Genomic DNA, 20,889 nt, shown 5'->3' on the forward strand with positions numbered 1-20,889 from the left:
GACAGTTCAATAGGGCAAAGTAGAAGTTGACAGCAACACAGCCACACCTTGCCGTCTCTCCAAGGCTGCTTCTTCCCTCCAGAGAGGATAAAGCCAAGTGAAATCAGGTGATTCTGCTGAACTTTTGCTTCTAATCTGTTCTTTGTTTCTCTGAGGTTTTCTCCTCATGAACTCTGTGTTTTATTTGAACAGTGCCGCAGAAGCCTGGTTGTGCTGCTTCTGTTTATTCACATGGTTCGTGATGTCACAGGTGGGTGCACCCGAGCTAAATGCGGCACGTGGGTGTGTGCACTTGTGTGTTGCTTGTTTGTTTTGTTTTTTGACACCCCCCCCAATGTAGTTTAAGGAACTCCCTGAATTTTTGACACCCCCCTCATGTAGTTTAGGGAACTCCCTGAATTTGTTATCTTTTTATTTTGCAATAATTTCAAACTTACAGAAGAGTTGCAAGAATAACACAAAGAATTCCTGAATATCCCTTACCCAAGTTCACCAATTTTCAACATCTTCTATTATGTATTTCCCATCTTTACATCTATTTACCATTTATTACATATAATTCTACATATTTTCAAAACAACTTGAGAGTGGTTGCATACAACTTGCTCTTTAACTCCCAATAATTCAAAAATATGTATTTCCAAACTGTAACAATATTCTCTTACATAATCACAATATTGATATCAAATTAAGAAAAGTTAACATTCATACACTACAATTATACAATCCAGAGTTTGGTAAACCTGTGAAGCAAATCTAGTCTGCCACCTGATTTTATCTATTCAGTTTTACTGGGACAAAATCATGCCCCTTCTCTACTGCATTATTTGTGGCAACAGTGTGAACAACAGCAGAACTGAGTAGTTGTTGCATGAGACAACAGTATTTCCTGCAAATTCTAAAATATTTATTTGTTATTTTATTTTAAAATTTTTCAGACACCTGATATAATTCACAGTCCATATTCAACAGCCAATTTTCTCAATAATGTCCTTCTTAAGTATAATTTCCAGTCTAGGATTCAACCCAGGATCCTGAATGGCATTTAGTTGCAACTCACATCTCTAAATCTCCTTTAATGCAAAACAGTTCTTCAGCCTTTGTTGTGTTTCATGATACTGCCATCTTCAAGAATATAGGCCAGGCATTTTTTTAGACAATTTCTCTATTTGGATTTGTCTGATATTTCCTCATGATGAGATTCAGGTAATGCATTTTGTCGGAATGCTACAAAAGTGGTTTTGTGTTCTTACAGCATCCTACCTGAAGACACATGATATCTGTCTGCCTCCCCTCAGTGATATTAATTTTGACACTCAGTTATTCCACTATATGGTTACCATTTCTTTTGGCTTGCAATTAATAAAATGTCTGTAGGGAGGTGCTTTAAGACCATGCAAATATCCTGCTCTCTGTCAAATTTCTACTACCTCCAATTTAATATCCAATGATGACTCTTCCAAATCAATGTTTACTACAATGGATGCTAAGTGGTAATTTTCCTAATTCATTTTTATGATCAGAAATCAGATGTTCAGAAATATTAAATGACTCACCTCCTAGTTATTTTTCAAGGATCCTTTAGAGAACTCGAGAACTTTCAAAACTCTTAATTTCCATGATCTTAGCCTCTCAGAGTACAAAATGCCTGAACAAATGTTCTCAAGACTCAGATAACCAGAATCTCCTGCTCTCAGCATACAAAACCTATCTTGTAAAGCTACTACTGTGTTAAAAAGCTACATTTTTGAAACTCCATTGTTTTCATTCTAGAATGAGCATCAATTTCTATAATACAAAGTAGAAAACAAACATTAAAGACAAAGTAAAACAAAAACAAAACCTGACATATTTTGTACAATCTGAATTTTTAGTCTGATCATGAATCACTCCTTTCCATTTAACCTAAGAGGGCCACAGATCATCATGCAATAACCACTGTCTTAGGCTCAAGAAATAATAAAACAAGGTGTAGGGACTGATAACTAAATTATTTGCAAGATCACTGCCAGTGTTTTGCTAGGTAACACTAAACCATATTCAATTATACCCTTGAGTCTCCTAATTCAAAGGGAGAGCAGGATGGTGGGGAAAAAAAAAAGAAAAAAAACCTGAAAGTCATGTTGTAAGAGAAACATGAATGGCTATTTAAAGCAGAGGTGACATCATGGGACATGATAGCTGTCATCAAATAGAAGAAGGGTTCTCATATGAAAGAAACATTAGAAACTGACTTAAGACATTCACAAGAGTTTGAACTGTGTCCTAGAAAACACTACATTCTTCAATGGAAAAAAAAAATGATCTTCCTAACTCACCTGATCCTAGGAGAAAAAACAATGACCTCAGAAAATAAAATAAATGCTTAGAACAATCTGTGGACTGAATAAATGGCAAGGAGTTGGCAAAATAAGGCTATATAAGTATCTGTATACTCCTTTTCTCAAATCAAACTTAACTTCAAGAAATAAAGTTTTCAATGGCTCTGTTCATCAAAATATAAGTTTTTTGAACTTCTGCAACTGAAAACTCACAACTGCCTCAGGCAGAAGCAAGAAGGGAAATAACTTCATACCAATGCTCACTGTCATTATCTTTTTCTCTGCAGCAAAACGTATGCCCCAAACTGTCAACAACACAAGGGAGGAAAAGATGCTGCTAAAAGGAAAACATCACTTATGAGTGTTGCGAATACATCTAAAAACACCCAATGTCTCAACTGAAACTGAAGCCATACAATGTAATAAATAGCTTAAGAACCATTAGTACTTGTACCAACTCAGGAGATAAGAACTACTGCCTTTCAGCATTAAGTTTATACCATAAAATGTGAAACAATCTCCTTTACACAATGTGGCAAGGTAGGCCACATTCATTGGTATAGGATGATATAAAATGGGCCCATCCTCTCTTGGTCCACTTTTGAATATCAAACCCTGCCTTTATGGGAAGCTAAGAAATTAGAAGCATCATTACACAGTGTTTACACACAGGGCATCTACCATCAGACTGCTTGGGCCAAATCCTGGCCCTGTTATTATCAGCTATGTGACCTTGGGCCAGGTACTTATTTTCTCTGTATTTGTTTCCTCATGTGTAAAATGGTGATAATAAAGGTAAGTACCTTATTTAGTTGCTGTGAAGATTATACAATATAATATTTTTAAAGAGTGCCTTGCACATAGAAAATATTTAAGAGGTAAAGCTACTTTCTATTGGCAATAGGGAGGCAGTGAACATTTAAGACAAGACTCCCATGATTAGATTTTTATTTCAGATAGATCACTTTGAGAGAACAGTGAAAGATAGATTGGTTAGAGGAGGTTATTTGTGCAACCAAAGCGGAAGACAGGAGACTACTGCCACCGTCTAGGAATGACACTCTGAAGATCTTAACTACAGCAGTACTGGAAAATGCAGGAGGCGCAGGTATGAGAGATTTTAAAGAGACAGTGCAAGATTTAATGTAAGGAAGGTAGGAAGAACCAAGGTCAACCAGCAAGTTTCAGGCTTAGGTAACTAAAACTCTGCAATTTTCATAAGAAATAATCTTGGGCACAAATAATACAACTGCTTTTAAGTATGCTGAGATTGAGGTACTTCTGGGCATCACTGTGGGTTATGGTCTTAAATAAACCTGAAGCACAGGCTGGGCTGAAGCACACAGGACTGGGCTGGGATGTTTATTTGAGAGCCATCATTTCACTAATGAGAAAAATATGTTAAGTTTATTTTGGAGAAAAAAACAGACGACACTTCCTTTAAAAAGACAATATATGGCCATATCCATTATACATGATGTTCAGTGTCAAGTATTTGTGCAGTATTTAATACTGACACTAAAATCCTTCTATCGATAACATTCTACTAAGTCTTCAAACTCAGCACTTAGAATTTTTTTTCTTAAAAAACATTTAGAAAGGATATCTTACCAAAACAAGTTTTCCATTATAGGTAAGTCATCATGTCATTCTGTAATTCCCCAAAGAGGACATTCACAGTACAGATTTACTTCTGCTGCCCAAGAACTACACCCTCACCCCTTGAGGTAGTCTTTGTGTTTACAGCACTTTTCCCCTCATATCAAGAGCCTATCTCCATCATTTTCACTGGAGTCATATAATCAGACCCTCAACAATATCTTGGGACACACACACAAATGGTAACTCTGGATGAAGACAGATATGTTAATTGATTTGACTGTGGTAATCATTAGACATGTATATGTATATCAAATCATCATATTAGTACCTTGAATATATATTCTTTTTATTTGTTGGTTAAATATTTAAGAAAACAAAGAAAACATCTTGGGTAGCATCTTGCTCATGATATGTTCAGAATGTCTTGTGTGCTAGAAACCATCCTTGTTGTCTGAGGTCAACCAATCCAAAAATATGTAAGCAGTATGAATTATCAACTAAGCATGAATCTTTAGAAAGAATATGTATAAACAATACACTGGAGAATCATAAAGTCATTTTAATAAAGCAGGCTTAGTTCAGTAAGTGTATACCATATATATATTTAGTTTTATTTCAACACTCTTTTTACAGTGGCTGAGTAGTGTTTTAAAATTATTTAGTCTCATTCATAGTCAAGAAAACAATTTCACTTTGGTTTGATTCAGCAAACACATTCATAGTTTTCAGGTTCAGCACATATTTAAGTCCTGGAAATCTGCAAATAATTAGTGGGGAACTTAGGATATGTGATATTAAGATCTAGATGATGACTAATTTCAGCAAGTATGGGTACTTTCTAAATTGCTTTTCTAAAAGAAAAAATCAATCTTGAGAGTGAAAAAGAATAAAATCTTACTACGATGTTACCACAGTTTGTAAAATAAAAGGGCTTCCATGTGTTTTCCAAGCACTTAATAAAGAGGCAATAAAAAGTTAAAACGTGATTTCCAAATTTTATGAAGAAGTCAGAGCAATCATGAAAGCCAAGAAGGATAAAAATGTTTACCCAGTTTGATGTGAAATTACCCTGAACTAAATTTTAGAAAAAGTAACAAATTTATGGTAAATAAAGCAAGCTAATTTTTCCATTTCGGGAAGCCAACAAAGTCTATTAAAGAAAATATACACAGTTACACTTAGTAACTAGCAGATGTATTATAGCTAGGCAAGAGATCTTGAAGAAAGGTAACATTGTTTTCATGGTTGCATTCAACATTTACCACAAAGCTGCAATTTCTTTTCTGTACCCTATAAATTAAGTTCAAAAGCTAAACTTCAAGAAGAATAACCTCCATGTTTCAACTAATAGTATTTAAAAGCACCAAAGAAAAGACGACTACTTAGTTCATTCAAAAAGACTAAGAAATGAAAAACTGTGTAACATGTAGCTGATATTTGTGATTTTTAAAAATGTAGAGATAAAATGTTCAAATAAACAATTTAAACACTGACAATTTTTTTCATTAGTAAAAAACCAACCTAATTTTAAAAAGATCATAATAAAAAGCCATCGTTTTTCATAGGACAGAAAGAAGAAACAGTGTTCAATTCTGAGGCATTTGGGGATAATTTAACAACTCCTCCTCCAGCCATCATTCTCCATATGCCATTGCTACTGCCACCAAAATGAAGAGGCTTAGGATAGGAACTGCACAATAAGTGTAAAGATACAATTTAAGTATCACCTTACTTAGGGCAAATGTGTGGAACGTCATTTAAACTCATTGAAAGAGAGGGTGTGGTATTCTTGCCTACTTGGGAATTAATTAATTCAGGCAATCTTTGGAGACAGCGTTCTGATATCTACCATTCAGTGGGGGAAAAAAGTAGAACAAAGATCAAAGAGTTAAAAATTGATGTGATTTTGCTTACGGCTCATGGACTCCTTCATGCCTTACTTACATGCTCCTTCCTAACTCTTGTTTTCTGATAGAATACCAGCAAATACATGAGATCTTCCTTTTTTGCTTTCTCACTGGATTCGTTCTGGACCCATCACGGTGCCTAAGTATTGGTGGCTGCAAAGGGTTGCAGCTGACCACACCTCAAGTACTGCTTGGCACTTTTAATTGATGTGCTAGTTCTGGAACTGCTCTAACCTTCTTTGGTCTTCTCTCCACACTGGAGAGTGCAATACAGATATTCAGGTAACCCTAACATGACCATCATGCTGACAAATGCAAACAAAACAATGTTACAAAACAAGACCACGGACAGAGGCCATTTTGGATTTGTATGATACTCTGCCACTCTCAGAAAGAGATGATTTCAAATACATGTGAGTTTTGGGGGTTTTCTGTTTGTTTTTTAGCAAAAGTATAGATGACCATGCCTTGGGTGTTTGCTAATCAGCAGAACATTTTCAGTTACTTTGCTTTTCACTTGCCCATATCAGAGAAAAGCAGTATTATGGATACAAAATAAAATTGGTAAGACAACATTAAAGTTTTGCTAATTTACAGGCAAATAAAGAAGCGTCTCCAGATGTAGGTTAAGATATATTGCTAGACAACTTCAACATGGCCGAAGCAAGTAGCGCCAATCTAGGCGGCGGCTGTGAGGAAAAAAGGCATGAGGGGTCGTGTCCACAGTCTGTGCCACCCGGCACTACCATTTCGAGGGTGAAGCTCCTCGACACCATGGTGGACACTTTTCTTCAGAAGCTGGTCGCCGCCGGCAGCTACCAGAGATTCACTGACTGCTATAAGCGCTTCTACCAGTTGCAGCCTGACATCACACAGCGAATCTATGACAAGTTTATAGCTCAGTTGCAGACTTCTATCCGGGAGGAAATCTCTGACATCAAAGAGGAGGGGAACCTGGAAGCTGTCTTGAATGCCTTGGATAAAATTGTAGAAGAAGGCAAAGACCGCAAAGAGCCGGCCTGGCGCCCCAGCGGGATCCCAGAGAAGGATCTGCACAGCGTCATGGCACCCTACTTCCTGCAGCAACGGGACACCCTGCGGCGCCACGTGCAGAAACAGGAGGCTGAGAACCAGCAGCTGGCAGATGCCGTCCTGGCAGGGCGGAGGCAGGTGGAGGAGCTGCAGCTACAGGTCCAGGCCCGGCAGCAGGCCTGGCAGGCTCTACACAGAGAACAGAGAGAGCTGGTTGCTGTGCTGAGGGAGCCTGAGTGAGGAGACCGCCAGGCCCAGAAGCAGAGGGCAGTCAAGGTCAAGAGCCTGTGGCCAGCATGCCTGGCCTGGGCGGCCTGCCTCTGAGAACGGCTGAAATGGTGCCCAGTCCCTCAGCAGTGATGGAATTTGCTAGAGGACTAGGCCAGAGAAAGCCTCATTGCCACTGTGCCTTTGGGGTACCCTTGGGGTTGGACATACACCCCCTTTAGATTCCTCTGTTTCTTCTACCTGGATAATTCTTGGCCATGTTCTCTCTTCTCTAGGTTCAGGTCAGCTTTGCCCCTCCGCCCCACTCCTGCTGGTTCCTGAGCCCTTTTCCCTGGGCCTGGCTTGGAGAATCTGTTTTCAATCTCCACTGATTGCCCCCTTGCTGCCCAGCCCAGGGGCCTTTACCATGTTCTCCCCACATCCGTAAATAAACTTCCTCCACTACACTGTAAAAAAAAAAAAGATATATTGCTAGAAAATAAAATTCCTAAGATACAAAGTTCCTTATAGTACTTCCTCTTCCTGGACTCACAGGTGAGTTGAGCAATCAGCTCCATACCAACTTCACCTTAGCCATCCAGCTGGCTGAGTCTTCCTCACCCAGTGCACCCAGGCTCCCACTCCTCCCTAGAGAGCTACAAAGTAAGCCAAATGTTCTCAGCAGGCAGGGCAATAGATTTGAAGCTGGAATAAAGCCTCAGCAAACACTGACTCTACTAGACTGTAGCTGGTATTGTTCTAGTTGAAAAAAGGGTGCTTAATGACTAGCCCAGAAAACTTCTTGTCCTGCCACAGTGTTTATAGTGTGTTCAATGGCCCAGTTCACTAGGGCTTTACTTCCCCAGCATCAATAAAACTGTATGATTCTGGTACAAAGTTATTGCAACTAATTCAATGTCTCAGAAGGAAAAAAAAAAACTGCATTTGATTTCTGAAATGACTGTGACACTAAAAATTAGGGGGAGGGGAACCCAGTAATTTTGGCCATCCTCATGCAGATCACTGTGAGTCTTGCTATAAGCCTGTATGAACTAAACGTAGTTATAAAATTCCATGTTGACTCAATCCCAGTCAATGTCCAAATTCCACTGTAACAAAATCCATCTTAATTCACACATAGTGTTTTCAGACGGTGGTGATGACACCAAGCTGGCACAGGGCCTCTTTGCAGTAAACAGGTTGGGAAGGGGTACATTTTTTATCGCAATAGGAGTATTAAGGAGGAGGTTTCACACATAGGTTTTCTCTCTCTGCCTTCCTAAGAGAGATGCTTCACTTGGATAGATGGTAAAGCAGTATAGGTAGGATGTGAAAGAGAAATAATTAGAGGGGATAGTTAATTGCTCGTTGAAAGCAGAATTAAAAGGGGAGAAAAACTTTTCTTTTCTCACAGCAAACAAATTAAGTTTCTTGAATTTTACTTAACACTATTTTCCTACTTGCTAGAATGTCTAACTTCTGGTTTTTGGTTAAAATAAGGACTCCATTCTTATAATCTTCATTTCCTCCACAAAATTATTTATTTCACTTCAATATTCAAGAAATAGCTCAAACCTCAAGGCAGTTGCCCAGAATCCACTTACTATATCTCATAACCAAACTCAGTGGCTTTCTCAACCTCTCAGATACCCTTTGCCTTTCCCATTTCTCTGTTTGCCCTTGACTTCCAACTTCACACATGTTGGCTCTGAATTACACGAAAGCGTTGCCCCCACTACCACTCCAATACCACACCTTATGCCAATATTCTTTTTTCTGATTCCTTCCTCAGTGAGCTCATTGATCTCATTCGCTTTCTGTTCTAATGACAGCCTGACTGTGGCTGAAACCCAGGAGTCATCACCAGGCCTGACCTCTCTCATTCCCCTTTCACACTTGTTCTTCCAGATGCCTGCAGGACATCTCACTCACATGTCAACTAAACTTGGACATGTGAAAACCTGAGCTCTTCTTCCCCCAACAATAAGCAAGTGTTCTTAAACTCCCTAGTGTTACTTTTGTCCTCCCAAACCCCTAGGCTCATAAATTTAAAGTTATTTGTGACTCTCTCTTCTTTATCAACATTCACCCTAACAAACTACCATTTCCACCTCCACAATATCTCCCTGCTCTATCCATTCCTCCTCAATTTTAGATGTGGTTCCAGCTCATGTCCTTATTCCCTCACATATGAATTAGTTAGTCCCTAGCTCACCCACACACCTTCAGTTTCTTCTCAGTACTGAATTAACAGAATAACCTCACACAAAAGGTAAAGCATCTTACAGAGCAGTTTAACACCCTCATTTTCCTGATGAAAAGCTAAGGCTCAAAAAGGTGAATTAACTTCCACAAGTTCACATACATAGTTGGATGTGAAGCCAGGGCTACAAAACCCAGGGTTCATGACTTCCAGTCCAGTGTTCTGTCCATTTTATCAGAATGCTTCCAATACCACATCAGTCACCCACGGCCAAGGCCCACTCTGAGTCTTCATACATCACAGGGAACAAAACCTAAAATCTTCCACTGTACTATTCAAGCCACTAAAAATACTTTCACTGCTTCTCCAGATTCATTTCTCATTACTCAGTGCTATAACCCCTCTTCCCTAAGTCATTCTCTGTCACGCTCTTACCAACATAACTTAACCCCACTACTAGAGTGATACACACACCATACCCTGGACAGTCCTCTACTTTTATACATATTACAGCCCAGAGAACAAGCTGTAAGACCCATAAAGAGCCAAACAGGTTTGCATTTTCAATTCTCATTTCAGAGAGAAAAAAAATAAAAGCTCAAATTACCCCTTATCTTTTGAAGGAATTTTGAAAATGTATTTTCTTCATTCATACAAAGTCTTTAATTTTATTCAGCTGTTAACATGAAATACATAGCCAATTATTTAGGTTCAACTGTTAACTGGCCACTTACCCTACCTCATTGCCAAGATTTAGAATATGAAATTTTATATCTTTTTTCATATTTGCAATGTTGCATACCAAATCCTCTGCATTTTAATTGCTTTACATTGATGGATGTTTACAATTTGCAAAACTCCCCAAGAGACTAACCAATGCAGATTTTGAGATGATGAACTAAGATGAGATAAATGAATGGAAACTCACTCTTTAAGTGACCAACTAATTGATTATTTTCCTATTATAATGATGTCTGTTTCCCCATGCAATACTGTAACACTGTATTGCAGAGATTGTGGTATCAATACCTCCTAATTCATTAAGAATCCCTTCCACATCTTTTTCTCCTCCAGTTATAAATCTACCTCCCTCTTTCTTGACCTGATTCAGTATCATTCCTCAGTTGCCTTGGAGATATTCTGATTTAAAATATTATAATTATAATATTGTTAACTTGTTGATAGGTAGTCTTCATCCTCTACCAAGAATTTTCATGAATATACATTTTAAGAGTATCCAACAAGACTTACATACTTCAAAGAACTGGGTCTTAGAGTTATTTTATCTTTTCCAGGACTATATAGATAGCATTTTGCAGAAAACAAGCACACTATAAAGGCTTGCTAACTAAATGAAGGTGGGTTCTAAAATGAACTGTTTGGCCACTGTACATTTTCTTCTCAGAACTGAATTTTGTTCTAACCAAATATGCTAACCCAAAAACAAATAAATAAGAACTAATGAATGAATCCTGCTTGCATGGATTTCAGGCAGTAACACAAATTAGCAATTTACACTGTTTCTTTTTTGTCGTTTGTTTTTAGGACTTGCCCCTAGCAGTTCAAACAAGAACACTGACTCTGCTGGCCCTAATGAGACCTAGAACTGTGCTGAATGATGTTGGAAAACATTCCCCAGATCTTTTAAGACGTGAAGTACAAGTGAAATAGACAGGGCTGTAATATCCCCCCAAGCCTACAGTGAATTTGGAAATATATCTCAGAGTTGTCTCTGTTTACATTTTCTCATAGTTCATATGGCACTGTAATATATTTGTTCTTAGTCACAATGTATTGCTTAAGCTACTCTGAAATGGGAGCGGCCTTAAAGAAAACCCTGCCTGTGAATGAGATGTGGTCATGAGACATGGGAGGAAAAGGAGGTGGAGAAAGAAAAGCAGGACAAGAAACTGAGACCTGTTTAAAATAAAATGTATACACCAGAAGAGGTGAATAGAAACACACTTTAAGAAACAGACTCAATGGAAAGGCTAAAAGTAAAGTAGCAATGTGGACATCTTAGATAGTGAGCAGTTAACTCAAAGTAATAACAGCCAAATCACAGAAAAGTGCCTCAAAAGCCACCCGTGTGCCACTTCAGTTCGTTGGTCAGTGAACAGTTTCTGCTACTGATGAACACACACCAACCAAAAAAGCAAGGTGCTAGGAAATACAGAGAATTCCCTCTTCTACTGTTTGCAATCAACAAGACACTAATTGTTCTTGGTTGAATGGCTTATTCTGGGAATTCTTCTGACAGGAGGGATCAGATAGCATCTGTCTCTTACAAGCAAAGGCATTAAGCCAATGAAGAGTTCTCATTATTCCAGACAACAACAAATGAAGTCAGAGCACGGAACCAGGTGGTATCCTGCTCATAAAACCACTTGATGCATCAACATTGTCCTTTTTTCTTAGCTGGGCCAACTAAGGGCTACCTTCCTTAGCTGCATGATTCTTAATGAAATAAAATTATACCAATCTGAATGTCTCTTAAATATTTAGACATAAGTGCTCAACAGTGTAGTAATGCCACCAACACCAGGCCCAGCAATTTATCTATTTATTTTCAAAAGTTTGAGCAAAGTAGTACCTTATTACATTATCAAGGCCAACAAAAGTCGTATTTTTTCTACAACATTTTTTATCCAACAAATTCATTTATATCTTGTTTCCACCACTCCAAATGTTTAAAAGCAAAAAGGCAGCATGACTTTTATTAAAATAATTTAATTCAATAACATAATTCTGGTTTTACTTCCTATGAGAGGTATTTTTTTTCTAGCAACTTGCTTTATCCTATTAATTCATTTACATCTGCTACTTTGTGTTTAAAAGCAAAAAGCAGCACGTTTCTTATAAAAATAATTTAACTGAAAAATAATATTAATTTTGATTTTTCATTTCCTTTTCATCTTATTCTCCCTCTGATATTATAAATTTGCATAGGTTAAGTGTAGTAATATTGAACCTGACTTATGTATTCAGAAGGTGAACAAGGGAAGGTACAAAACATAGTAATGGAACTCTAATGTGACTAAAGGAACTCACACATTTCCCTAATCTCAGATCACAGACATTACACAATGCATTCAATGTCATTTTGCACCCAATCATGGCTATCCCTTGATATGAAGAACCAACATGTCCTAAATAAAATCTCTGCACTCCCTCATCAGTCAGTGCCTGCAACTAGTTTAGAATTATACTATAATTAAACTGAAACTCTAATTAAAAGTACTGGGCTAACGTGATATGAAATGTTCACAGCCCAATTATGTCTACTTGCCATTGTCCTCTGGTGTGTATAGATGATATCTTTTTATAAAAATAATGGAACACAGATTTAGTAATGACATCCTGGGCAGGATGTCCTAATAATTTCCAGGGTCAGTCATTTCCTTTCCAAAGTATTTTCCCCTCTTCGTGGTTCTGTTATGCATCCCTGGTTTCCCTTAATTCCTCAGAAACATATCCTAGCTACTGAGCAAAGTGCCCTTCAAATATAATTAACTGATAAATCCTAGATAGACACCATACTATGGTTACCATGTTTATCCAATAAAACAAACAAAAATCCCCCTTTTTTCTCATTTGGTATTAATGGACTTATTCGTCACCGTTGGTCCTAAATTATGCTGAAGACAGACTAAAGTACCGTGATCTTTTCGCAAACCTATGTTTTCTCAAAAATAGTAGGTTTCAGTACCACTAACCCTTCTTTTTACTTCCTTCTCTAGAAGCCTTAATGATAAATGCTTAGCAAGACTTTAAACTCCTAACAGTAAAATTACAACTATTTTGAAAACGTAATGCTTGCTACAGGTTAATTTCAATCCTGTTTGTAATCTTAATTTTTAAAGTAAATTATTAACCTTCAATAAATTTCTACCTACAGGCTTTATAGTAGTTACAACAAATTTGAATAAGTCTGAGTTTGTGATGCTAATTTCATTGTTGTTGAGCCAGTTATCAAGTGATAATACTTACATATATTTGTTCCCATGGTTACAAGTAAACTCGGGAAGAAACTATTTCCTAACTAATCTTTTATAAAGTAAACTTTTAAAACACAAATAAGTCACTTGAAATTTTGTTAATGCTTTATTTTAAAATATTGAATTATACTCCTGAAATACAAAATGAGGCAATGGAAAATTGCACCAATTTATATTTTTTCTGCTAATAGTGTCCTCAAAAATAAATTTAATTAGCATAGTTTGTTCAAATCAAATCACATTTTTAAACTCAATAGTTTCCTTTCCTTTCAGAAAATGCAAATCAAATCCACAATTCTAACTACTATAATTTTAATTTGCTTCAAAACACATACAAACATAATAAAAATTAAATTTTCATTTTAACAAGCAGACAGTCTTAACAGGAGGCACATGAGATCAAATGCATTAGACTGAGTTCTCTGAACCCACAATGAAAAGGAAGAATGAGGTCCATATATGAAACGTAAATTATATGAAGTTTTAATGCTACCCGCAAATAAATACAAGCTATATAATTACAATTCAACTGTATGATTAGGAAAATTATCAGAAATACCTAGTTGTCTCTAAAAATGTTAACCTATGACTTTGTGGCAATCAACCCATAATCACTTTTAAAATCACTTAAGTAATGACATTCTAAATTTAGAACAATTGGTTATATTAGTACACATCACAAATTTATCATCAGGTTCTAAGCAAGTAACCAGCTATTGTGCTATTTAGTCTTCATGTAGTTCTGCTGCCATCAGATTTCCAACCATTTCTTTCACTGGGAAGAAAACAGAGTGAATGGAAAAATTTCCTGGCATCCCATACCCATGTAACCTTATATAGATCTATATCAGTAAAATGTTTTACCTAGTAAATCATTCATTGAAAATGCATGCGCACACACACACACACACAGATCATGCCTAATACCTAACAATCACTGTTATTACAAAGGCAAGTTCCCAGTCATGAAGAGACACAGAGATAAGTTGCTGTCCCCATGAGGAATGCTAGTGAATGAAGGAAGAGCCTGTGGAAGAGCGATGGAGTAGCTCTTCTAAAGACCAAGATTGAAGGTAATCACCACCAAAGAAAGGATTTCAAAGCAGAAGAGGGATGTTGACAAGGTCCAAGAATAAACAGAATGGTGCTTCTGCTGGAAATATGTTATTAAGTAATAAATCAATAATAATCAGACAAGCAATGTCTGATTCTATGAAAAATACTTGTAGAAACAAAGAATAATCAGCAGTCTTTCTTGATAAATACACTTTTCAAAATCTACATACCATCTTTTCATTTTTATGACAAAGTCTGAAGACAAGCTATCCTCATTTTGACCAAGAAGCAAACAATTGTTTAATTAATGCCACTTAAGTAGTGACTGGCAGAGTTTACATTTGTGTTCAATTTTATTTGAATTCTAAAATGTATGTTCATTAAATAGTTTCATCTTTTCTCAATAATCCAGCTGTTAGAAATTAACCCACAGAATACTACTAAAAATGCACAAAATTCTGTTATTGTTTAAAAAATAATAATAATAAAAAGGGGGTGACAGCTTTTTAGTTAAATTAGTTCAAAAAACTAATAAAAAGGGGGTGCTTGTCTATGACACTATTAATATATTATACAGACTTTTTATGACAAACATGAAGAAAAAGTTTAGAGAAAAAAATCACGTTACTTCAAAAAGGCAGAAAACAAAATTATATCTATACTCTGTTTATAATTATTGAAATAATTTATTAATATGGCCAGGCAAGGTGGTTCATGCCTGTAATCCCAGCACTTTGAGAGGCCAAGACCGAAGGATTGCTTGAGCTCACGAGTTCAAGACCAGCCTGGGCAACATGGTGAAACCCTGTCTACAAAAAAATACAAAAATTAGCCAGGTGTGGAGGCATGTGCCTGTAGCATCCAGCTACTGGGAAGGCTGAGGTGGAGGTGGCAGTGAACTGAGATCGTGCCACTGCACTCCAGCCTGAGTGACAGAGCCAGATCCTGTCGAGAGAGAGAGAGAGAGAGAGAGAGAGAGAGAGAGAGAGAGAGAGGGAGAGAGAGAGAGAAGGAAGGAAGGAAGGAAGGAAGGAAGGAAGGAAGGAAGGAAGGAAGGAAGGAAGGAAGGAAGGAAGGAAGGAAGGAAGGAAAGAAAGAAGAAAGAGAGACAGAGAAGGAGGGAAGGAAGGAAGGAAGGAAGGAAGGAAGGAAGGAAGGAAGGAAGGAAGGAAGGAAGGAAGGAAGGAAGGAAGGAAGGAAGGAAGGAAAAAAGAGGAAGGAGGGAAGGAAGGAAGGAAGGGAGGGAGGGAGGGAGGGAGGGAGGATTTGTGAATATGAACACAGAAAAAATCTTTAATTGACATAGAGATCACTTTGGTTGTGACAGAAATTCAACTCAAACTAGCTCAGAAAAAAGAAAAAATGTATTTTGTGGAATCAAAGGAACTGTTGAATAATTAAACTGCAGGATACACAAGAAAGAAGCTAGCTCTCAACAACTGAACCAGGGAATTTTAACATGACAGAGCACTCCAGTTCCTCTCTCTAATTCGCTTATACTGCTTGCTTCACATGGCAGGAAAGCTGCATGCCCACTCACATTTTAAATTTTGCAATGTTCACTACCTGTGAGAGGATGGCTTTCTGAAGTAGGACTCATATTTTCCTGATGTAGCTCAGGAACCCACCTCCTGGATAAAGGAAGGCAGGACAACTTGACTCAAAGTCCCTCCAAGACTGTGTTGGGCTTCAGAAAATCACACAGAAGTATGGCACTGTAGTACACTGGGAAACTGGGAAGGCCTCAAAAACAGCCTCAGAAACAAAGCCTTGTTCTGACTTTCTGCTACCCTTCTGTCTCTTATCCCTCTATCTCCCCTGAAGCAAGTCATAGAAAACAAAATTTGTTTTCCCCAAGGCAACTCCTTTCCTCCAAAACAGGCCATAAAACCCAGAAAGGTCACCTTCTCCCTTCTCCATCCTTCCCTAAAGAGCCTCATTCCAGCGGGGGAGTCCTGCAGCATACCCAAGAGGAAGCAATACCACAGAAAGGCCAAGAAGAATGAACAGACAGGTGTTCACAAAAGGGAATGATCTAATAGTAACAGAGTGATGGGGGAGTGTCCATTCTTCATCAATCCTAAGCATAAAAATAGAGTTTTCCCTGGGTCTTTGGGTCTTCATTTCATAAGACTCCCAGGTCACATAAAACTTGATTAAATAAATTTGTTATGCTTTTCTCTTGTTAACCTGCCTTTTGTAACAGGAGCGGTCGGATGAGACCCTTATCACCAGTAAGAAAAGGTATCAAACCTTTCTGCCCCCAAAACTGCATTCAATGAGGTGTAGATTCTTGTATTACTCAGGGTTCTCTAGAGGGACGGAACTAATAGGATAGTTGTATACTTGAAGGGGAGTTTACTAAGGAGCATTCATTCACACAGTCACAAGATGAAGTTCCACAACAGGCCATCTACAAGCTGAGAGGCAAGGAAGCTAGTCCAAGTCCCAAAACCTCAAGAGTAAGGAAGCTGAGAGTGCAGCCTGTAGTCTGTGGCCACAGGTCTGAGAGCCCCTGGCAAATCACTGGTGTAGGTCCAAGAGTCCAAAAGCTGAAGAACTTGGAGTCTGATGTTCAAGGGCAGGAAGCATCCAGCACAGGAGAAAGATGAAGCCAGAAAATTCAGCAAGTCTGCTAATTCCATTCTAGCTGCGCTGGCAGCTGGTTAGATGGTGTCCACCCAGATATAGGGTCTGCTTCTCCCAATCCACTGACTCAAATGTTAATATGCTTTGGCAACACCCTCAAAGACACATATTGAAGGATACTTTGTATCCTTCAATCCAATCAAGTTGCCACTAGATATTAACCATCACAATTCCCAAAGCAAAATCTGGATGCTGTTATCAGAATGGAGAGTAGATACCGGGCATTCACAAGCCAGATGCCTACTTTCTAGGAGCCAATAGAATACGCTGTTTCTAACATAAACAACAGCAGATAATTTTCTTTGAAATAAGGGTTCCACCTCACCTTTCTTGTTGAATATGCTGGATAATGACACACTAAAACTGCTTACTGGAGCGCTCACAGCAAAACCTCCATATTTATGGTTAGTTTTGCCAATAAGCCCGTATTTAGCATTTCTGGCAGTAAGTAGTAAAGGTATATGGTTCAAGAAGAAAAGCGTCATACATAAGTTGGCATAATGGTACTGAAGTTTTGCAATAAATAAATTTAAATGTCATTTAATTCTTTGAAACCTAAAGGGAATTCTTAAAAGTAAATTTCAACTATGAAGAAAATGCAATAAATATTTTTTCAGCTTGTACCAATAAATAGAGTCTTTTAAAAGTAGGAAGTTTACTAAAAAAAAAAAAAAAAAAAAAAAAAAAAAAAAAAAAACTACAAAGCCACTGATCTCTAATGGGAAAGAAAAAATCTCAACTGTATATTAAAATAATCTCTTTTCCTCATAATTTACATTTCTTTATTTTTACCATTAATAGGAGAAAAAACATACTTAAAAAATAATTAATTAATAATTCATGTCATTCTCTAGTACACTTTCCACAAATCATAAACTTCTGAAAACATTGCCACAGCAACCAATATTAGTGCCATAAGTTGAGGAGTGCACCTTCAGGTATTGAATAAAGTAATGTATAAAGAGAAATATTTTATTTTGAATATGGAACACATTTTTACTGATATGCAGAAATAGATAACAAATTGGTTTCATCATGGAGAAAAACTGCATAAATTGTTCCAAAGGCAGTTTATGTTTATTTTCACAGTTAAGAGTAAAGCTCAGTGCATTCTCCTGTTTCTTCTTATCCTGGTAAGAGTCATGCAAGCAGAGCAGATAATGGGTTGATCCATGAGCTGGAACAAACTTCACTTGGAAATGATGCATATGCTCAGGCCTGAATCATAATAACTAAAGTGATGGTAACATGGTTTCAGAAATTAAACAATACTTGTCATATAACTCTCTCAATCATATAAAATTAAGGAAAATATAATATCAATAGAATCTAATTTTATTCTTTTCATGTGTGCCCATGTATCTGCATTAAATTACACTATATGAAACGCACATGGCCACATACACATTGTCTGTTCTTCACTTAATTACCTCATTAAAAGGAGGATCAGGAAAAGAGTCCATGTATTCATTGTAAGTTTTGTTTTCCTATACAACTGACACAATTGTAAATTTGTAGGAAATGTTTCATGAGCTCAGAAATAAACTTTTTATAATTTCCCATGTCAACCCCAATGTAGATATGTATACAGTATAATCCATTCTGCATCTGCATTTTCAGGAAGGCTTCCCACACTTACTCACCCTCAATGGTCATTGTATTGCATTTTTACATCTGTATCATTTCTTCGGGTATGCTGAAGCTTAACTGTTTACCAAAAAAACACTACTACATTTTAAAGACTATTTTAAAACATGTAACATACTAAACATATTTAAGTAATTAAAAAGTGCTCAATTCATCAGACCAATCATAGGTGTTAACATGGTCACTTTAACTCAAACAATTGCTCTTCTCTCCTCTTTCCTTCTCCCTGTTCTTTCACCAAAAAAAAAAAAAAAAAAAAAAAAAATCTTTTCCGAAAGATGACAGTCAAGAACAGACTACAAAAGCATTCTTCAACTGAATCGATGAGACTAAAGTTGGGGGAAAAAATGAAGCTGAGTTTTGCTGTTATTTGAAAAGTTAATTCATGACAAGAAAAATGTTAACAGTGTTTGCTGACCCTACTCATTCTGAGCCATGAAATTGCTCAAGCCAGAGCAAACTGCCAACCATGACAAGAGTAAAGGATTCTGCAGATGCATCATTCCTACACAGTATAGCCCAAGGTGAACAGTCCATGAGTATTATACACTAGAACGCAGAGAGCTGGGTACAGAAAATAAGGGGAGGAAAAATGCCAGAGGCAGTATATGGTCATACCACCCAGGCCCCAGTACTGGGAAGTTCTATCTTCATGAGAAGCAGCACAGCATGGTGATTAACAGCATTGATTCCATAATCACACTCCCCACGTGTGAATCCTAATCTGTCATTTTCTAGCCGTGTGACCTTGGGCCAGTCGCTCAACCTCTCTGTGCCTTCATTTTCCCACATAGTAAAATGTGTATGTATTAGTATACGAGGACCAACATAGCAAAATACCACAGACTTGAAGGCTTAAATAATTAATTAATTTTCCCATAGTTTCAGAGGCTGGAAGTCCAAGATCAAGATACCAACAAGGCTGGTTTCTTCTGAGGACTCCCCTTGATTTCTGGATAGCCACCTTCTGCTCTTCTGTCTTTATTTCTATGAACACACATTCTTGGAGTCTCTTCCTCTTTCTATAAGGACATCGGTCATAGTAGATTAGGGCCCACTTTTATGTCATCATTTAACCTTAATGATCTCTTTAAAGGCCCTCTCTCCAAATACAATCACACTGGGGGTTATGGCTTCAACATATGAATTTTGGGGAATACAATTCAATATATAACAAACAGTATAAAACAATAATAGCTACGTCATATGATTGTGGTGATGATTGGATGTATTAATATACATCAAGTGCCTGGAACATGGGAAGTTCTATATAAATGCTTACTATTAGGCTATGCTCCATTAAATTTACATGTCTAACAAGTATCCACAAATCACAGCATCAGGTGGATGAAAACAGACATTTGCAGTCTGTCTTTAAGATTTCTTGTATTGGAACAGTGATATCTTTAGGGAAAATGAAGGACACATCTTGCTGATAACATCTATCTCGATTCAAAACCTGGGTGGTTAATATAGAAGTGTTAGTGGTTCCTAACCAGGAGCAAAACCAATAGATAGCTTTGATTTTCTCACATTCCCAGTGGGACACAAAGGCTTTTTGTGTCTCAGGATTATGTGCTGATAAAGAATGCGGAAAGAATGTTTATGAGGAAGCAGACAAAAGCAGCCTGGCTCCCGCGTATCCACACTTGGCAGCTGTAATGCAGTTTCGGCTACACCAATAATTTCCAATTATTTTTACCTGCGGCCAATTCTCGAGCTAGAAGACCGTGATGAGAACATAAGATTAATTTAGACAGGCTCAGGTACTCATGTGAACACCAAAATCTGCCACTAAAAGAAACATCAGGCTTACATTAATCTATCTTTTTTTTTTCTCTTGTTACCTTTTCAATCGCCCTTCATGATCCTGGTGAGGGTTCTGTGTGCGTGATAGATGGAGAATGGAATGGCGGACGGCAGCAGAACAACAGCAGCAAAAGTTACCGACCACAAGCACAGACACTAAAAACGAAAGCTGCTTGGTAACTAACAGGCTAATCTTCAAGGCAGGAAGAATACTTGGCAATGAAAGCTCCCCTGGGAACTGATTCACTACTGTTCACATTTGCTTAAATGAATTTAACATAATCTTCTAATTGTGGAAGTCTGATCCTACCACTCCCCTCCCTATCTGCCTAAAACCCTTCCACATCATCAGGTTGCCTCCAAGATAAAGTCATCATTCCCTTGCATCACACCCAGGGGTTTCGTGATCTAGCCCCAACAAATTGCCACATTCATCTCTATTACAGAATCTTCAAAGA

General features: G+C 37.6%; 2 protein-coding genes across 7 annotated transcripts in view; one reads left to right on the forward strand and one right to left on the reverse strand.

Annotated features, from left to right (window-relative positions):
- PTPRK (protein tyrosine phosphatase receptor type K) overlaps positions 1–20,889 on the reverse strand; it is a 559,982-nt gene that overhangs the window by 510,932 nt on the left and 28,161 nt on the right. For 2 of the 5 annotated variants that reach the window (XM_028847094.2, XM_078001186.1), the window contains exon 1: positions 48–2,104. The exons of 2 other annotated variants lie outside the window; for them this stretch is intronic. In XM_028847094.2, coding sequence (XP_028702927.1) covers positions 48–168 — 121 coding nt within the window. In that variant the 5' untranslated portion in view covers positions 169–2,104. Of the gene's footprint in view, positions 1–47; positions 2,105–20,469; positions 20,614–20,889 lie in introns of those variants that run through there. One more of the 5 variants, XM_078001187.1, reaches the window with a different exon arrangement.
- Positions 3,678–7,552, forward strand: LOC711508 (polyamine-modulated factor 1). Of its 2 annotated transcripts, none has more exons than XM_078001188.1 (2): positions 3,678–7,138; positions 7,366–7,552. In XM_078001188.1, the coding sequence occupies exon 1, from the start codon at positions 6,485–6,487 to the stop codon at positions 7,100–7,102; it is 618 nt and encodes a 205-aa protein (XP_077857314.1). In that variant the 5' UTR covers positions 3,678–6,484; the 3' UTR covers positions 7,103–7,138; positions 7,366–7,552. The 2 variants fall into 2 exon arrangements, with proteins under 2 accessions (XP_077857314.1, XP_014992967.2); XM_015137481.3 differs by lacking the exon at positions 7,366–7,552 and having other exon boundaries at positions 6,430–6,852; positions 6,914–7,224.

Source organism: Macaca mulatta, chromosome 4 (genome assembly GCF_049350105.2).
Source record: "Macaca mulatta isolate MMU2019108-1 chromosome 4, T2T-MMU8v2.0, whole genome shotgun sequence".
Lineage (NCBI taxonomy): Eukaryota > Metazoa > Chordata > Mammalia > Primates > Cercopithecidae > Macaca > Macaca mulatta.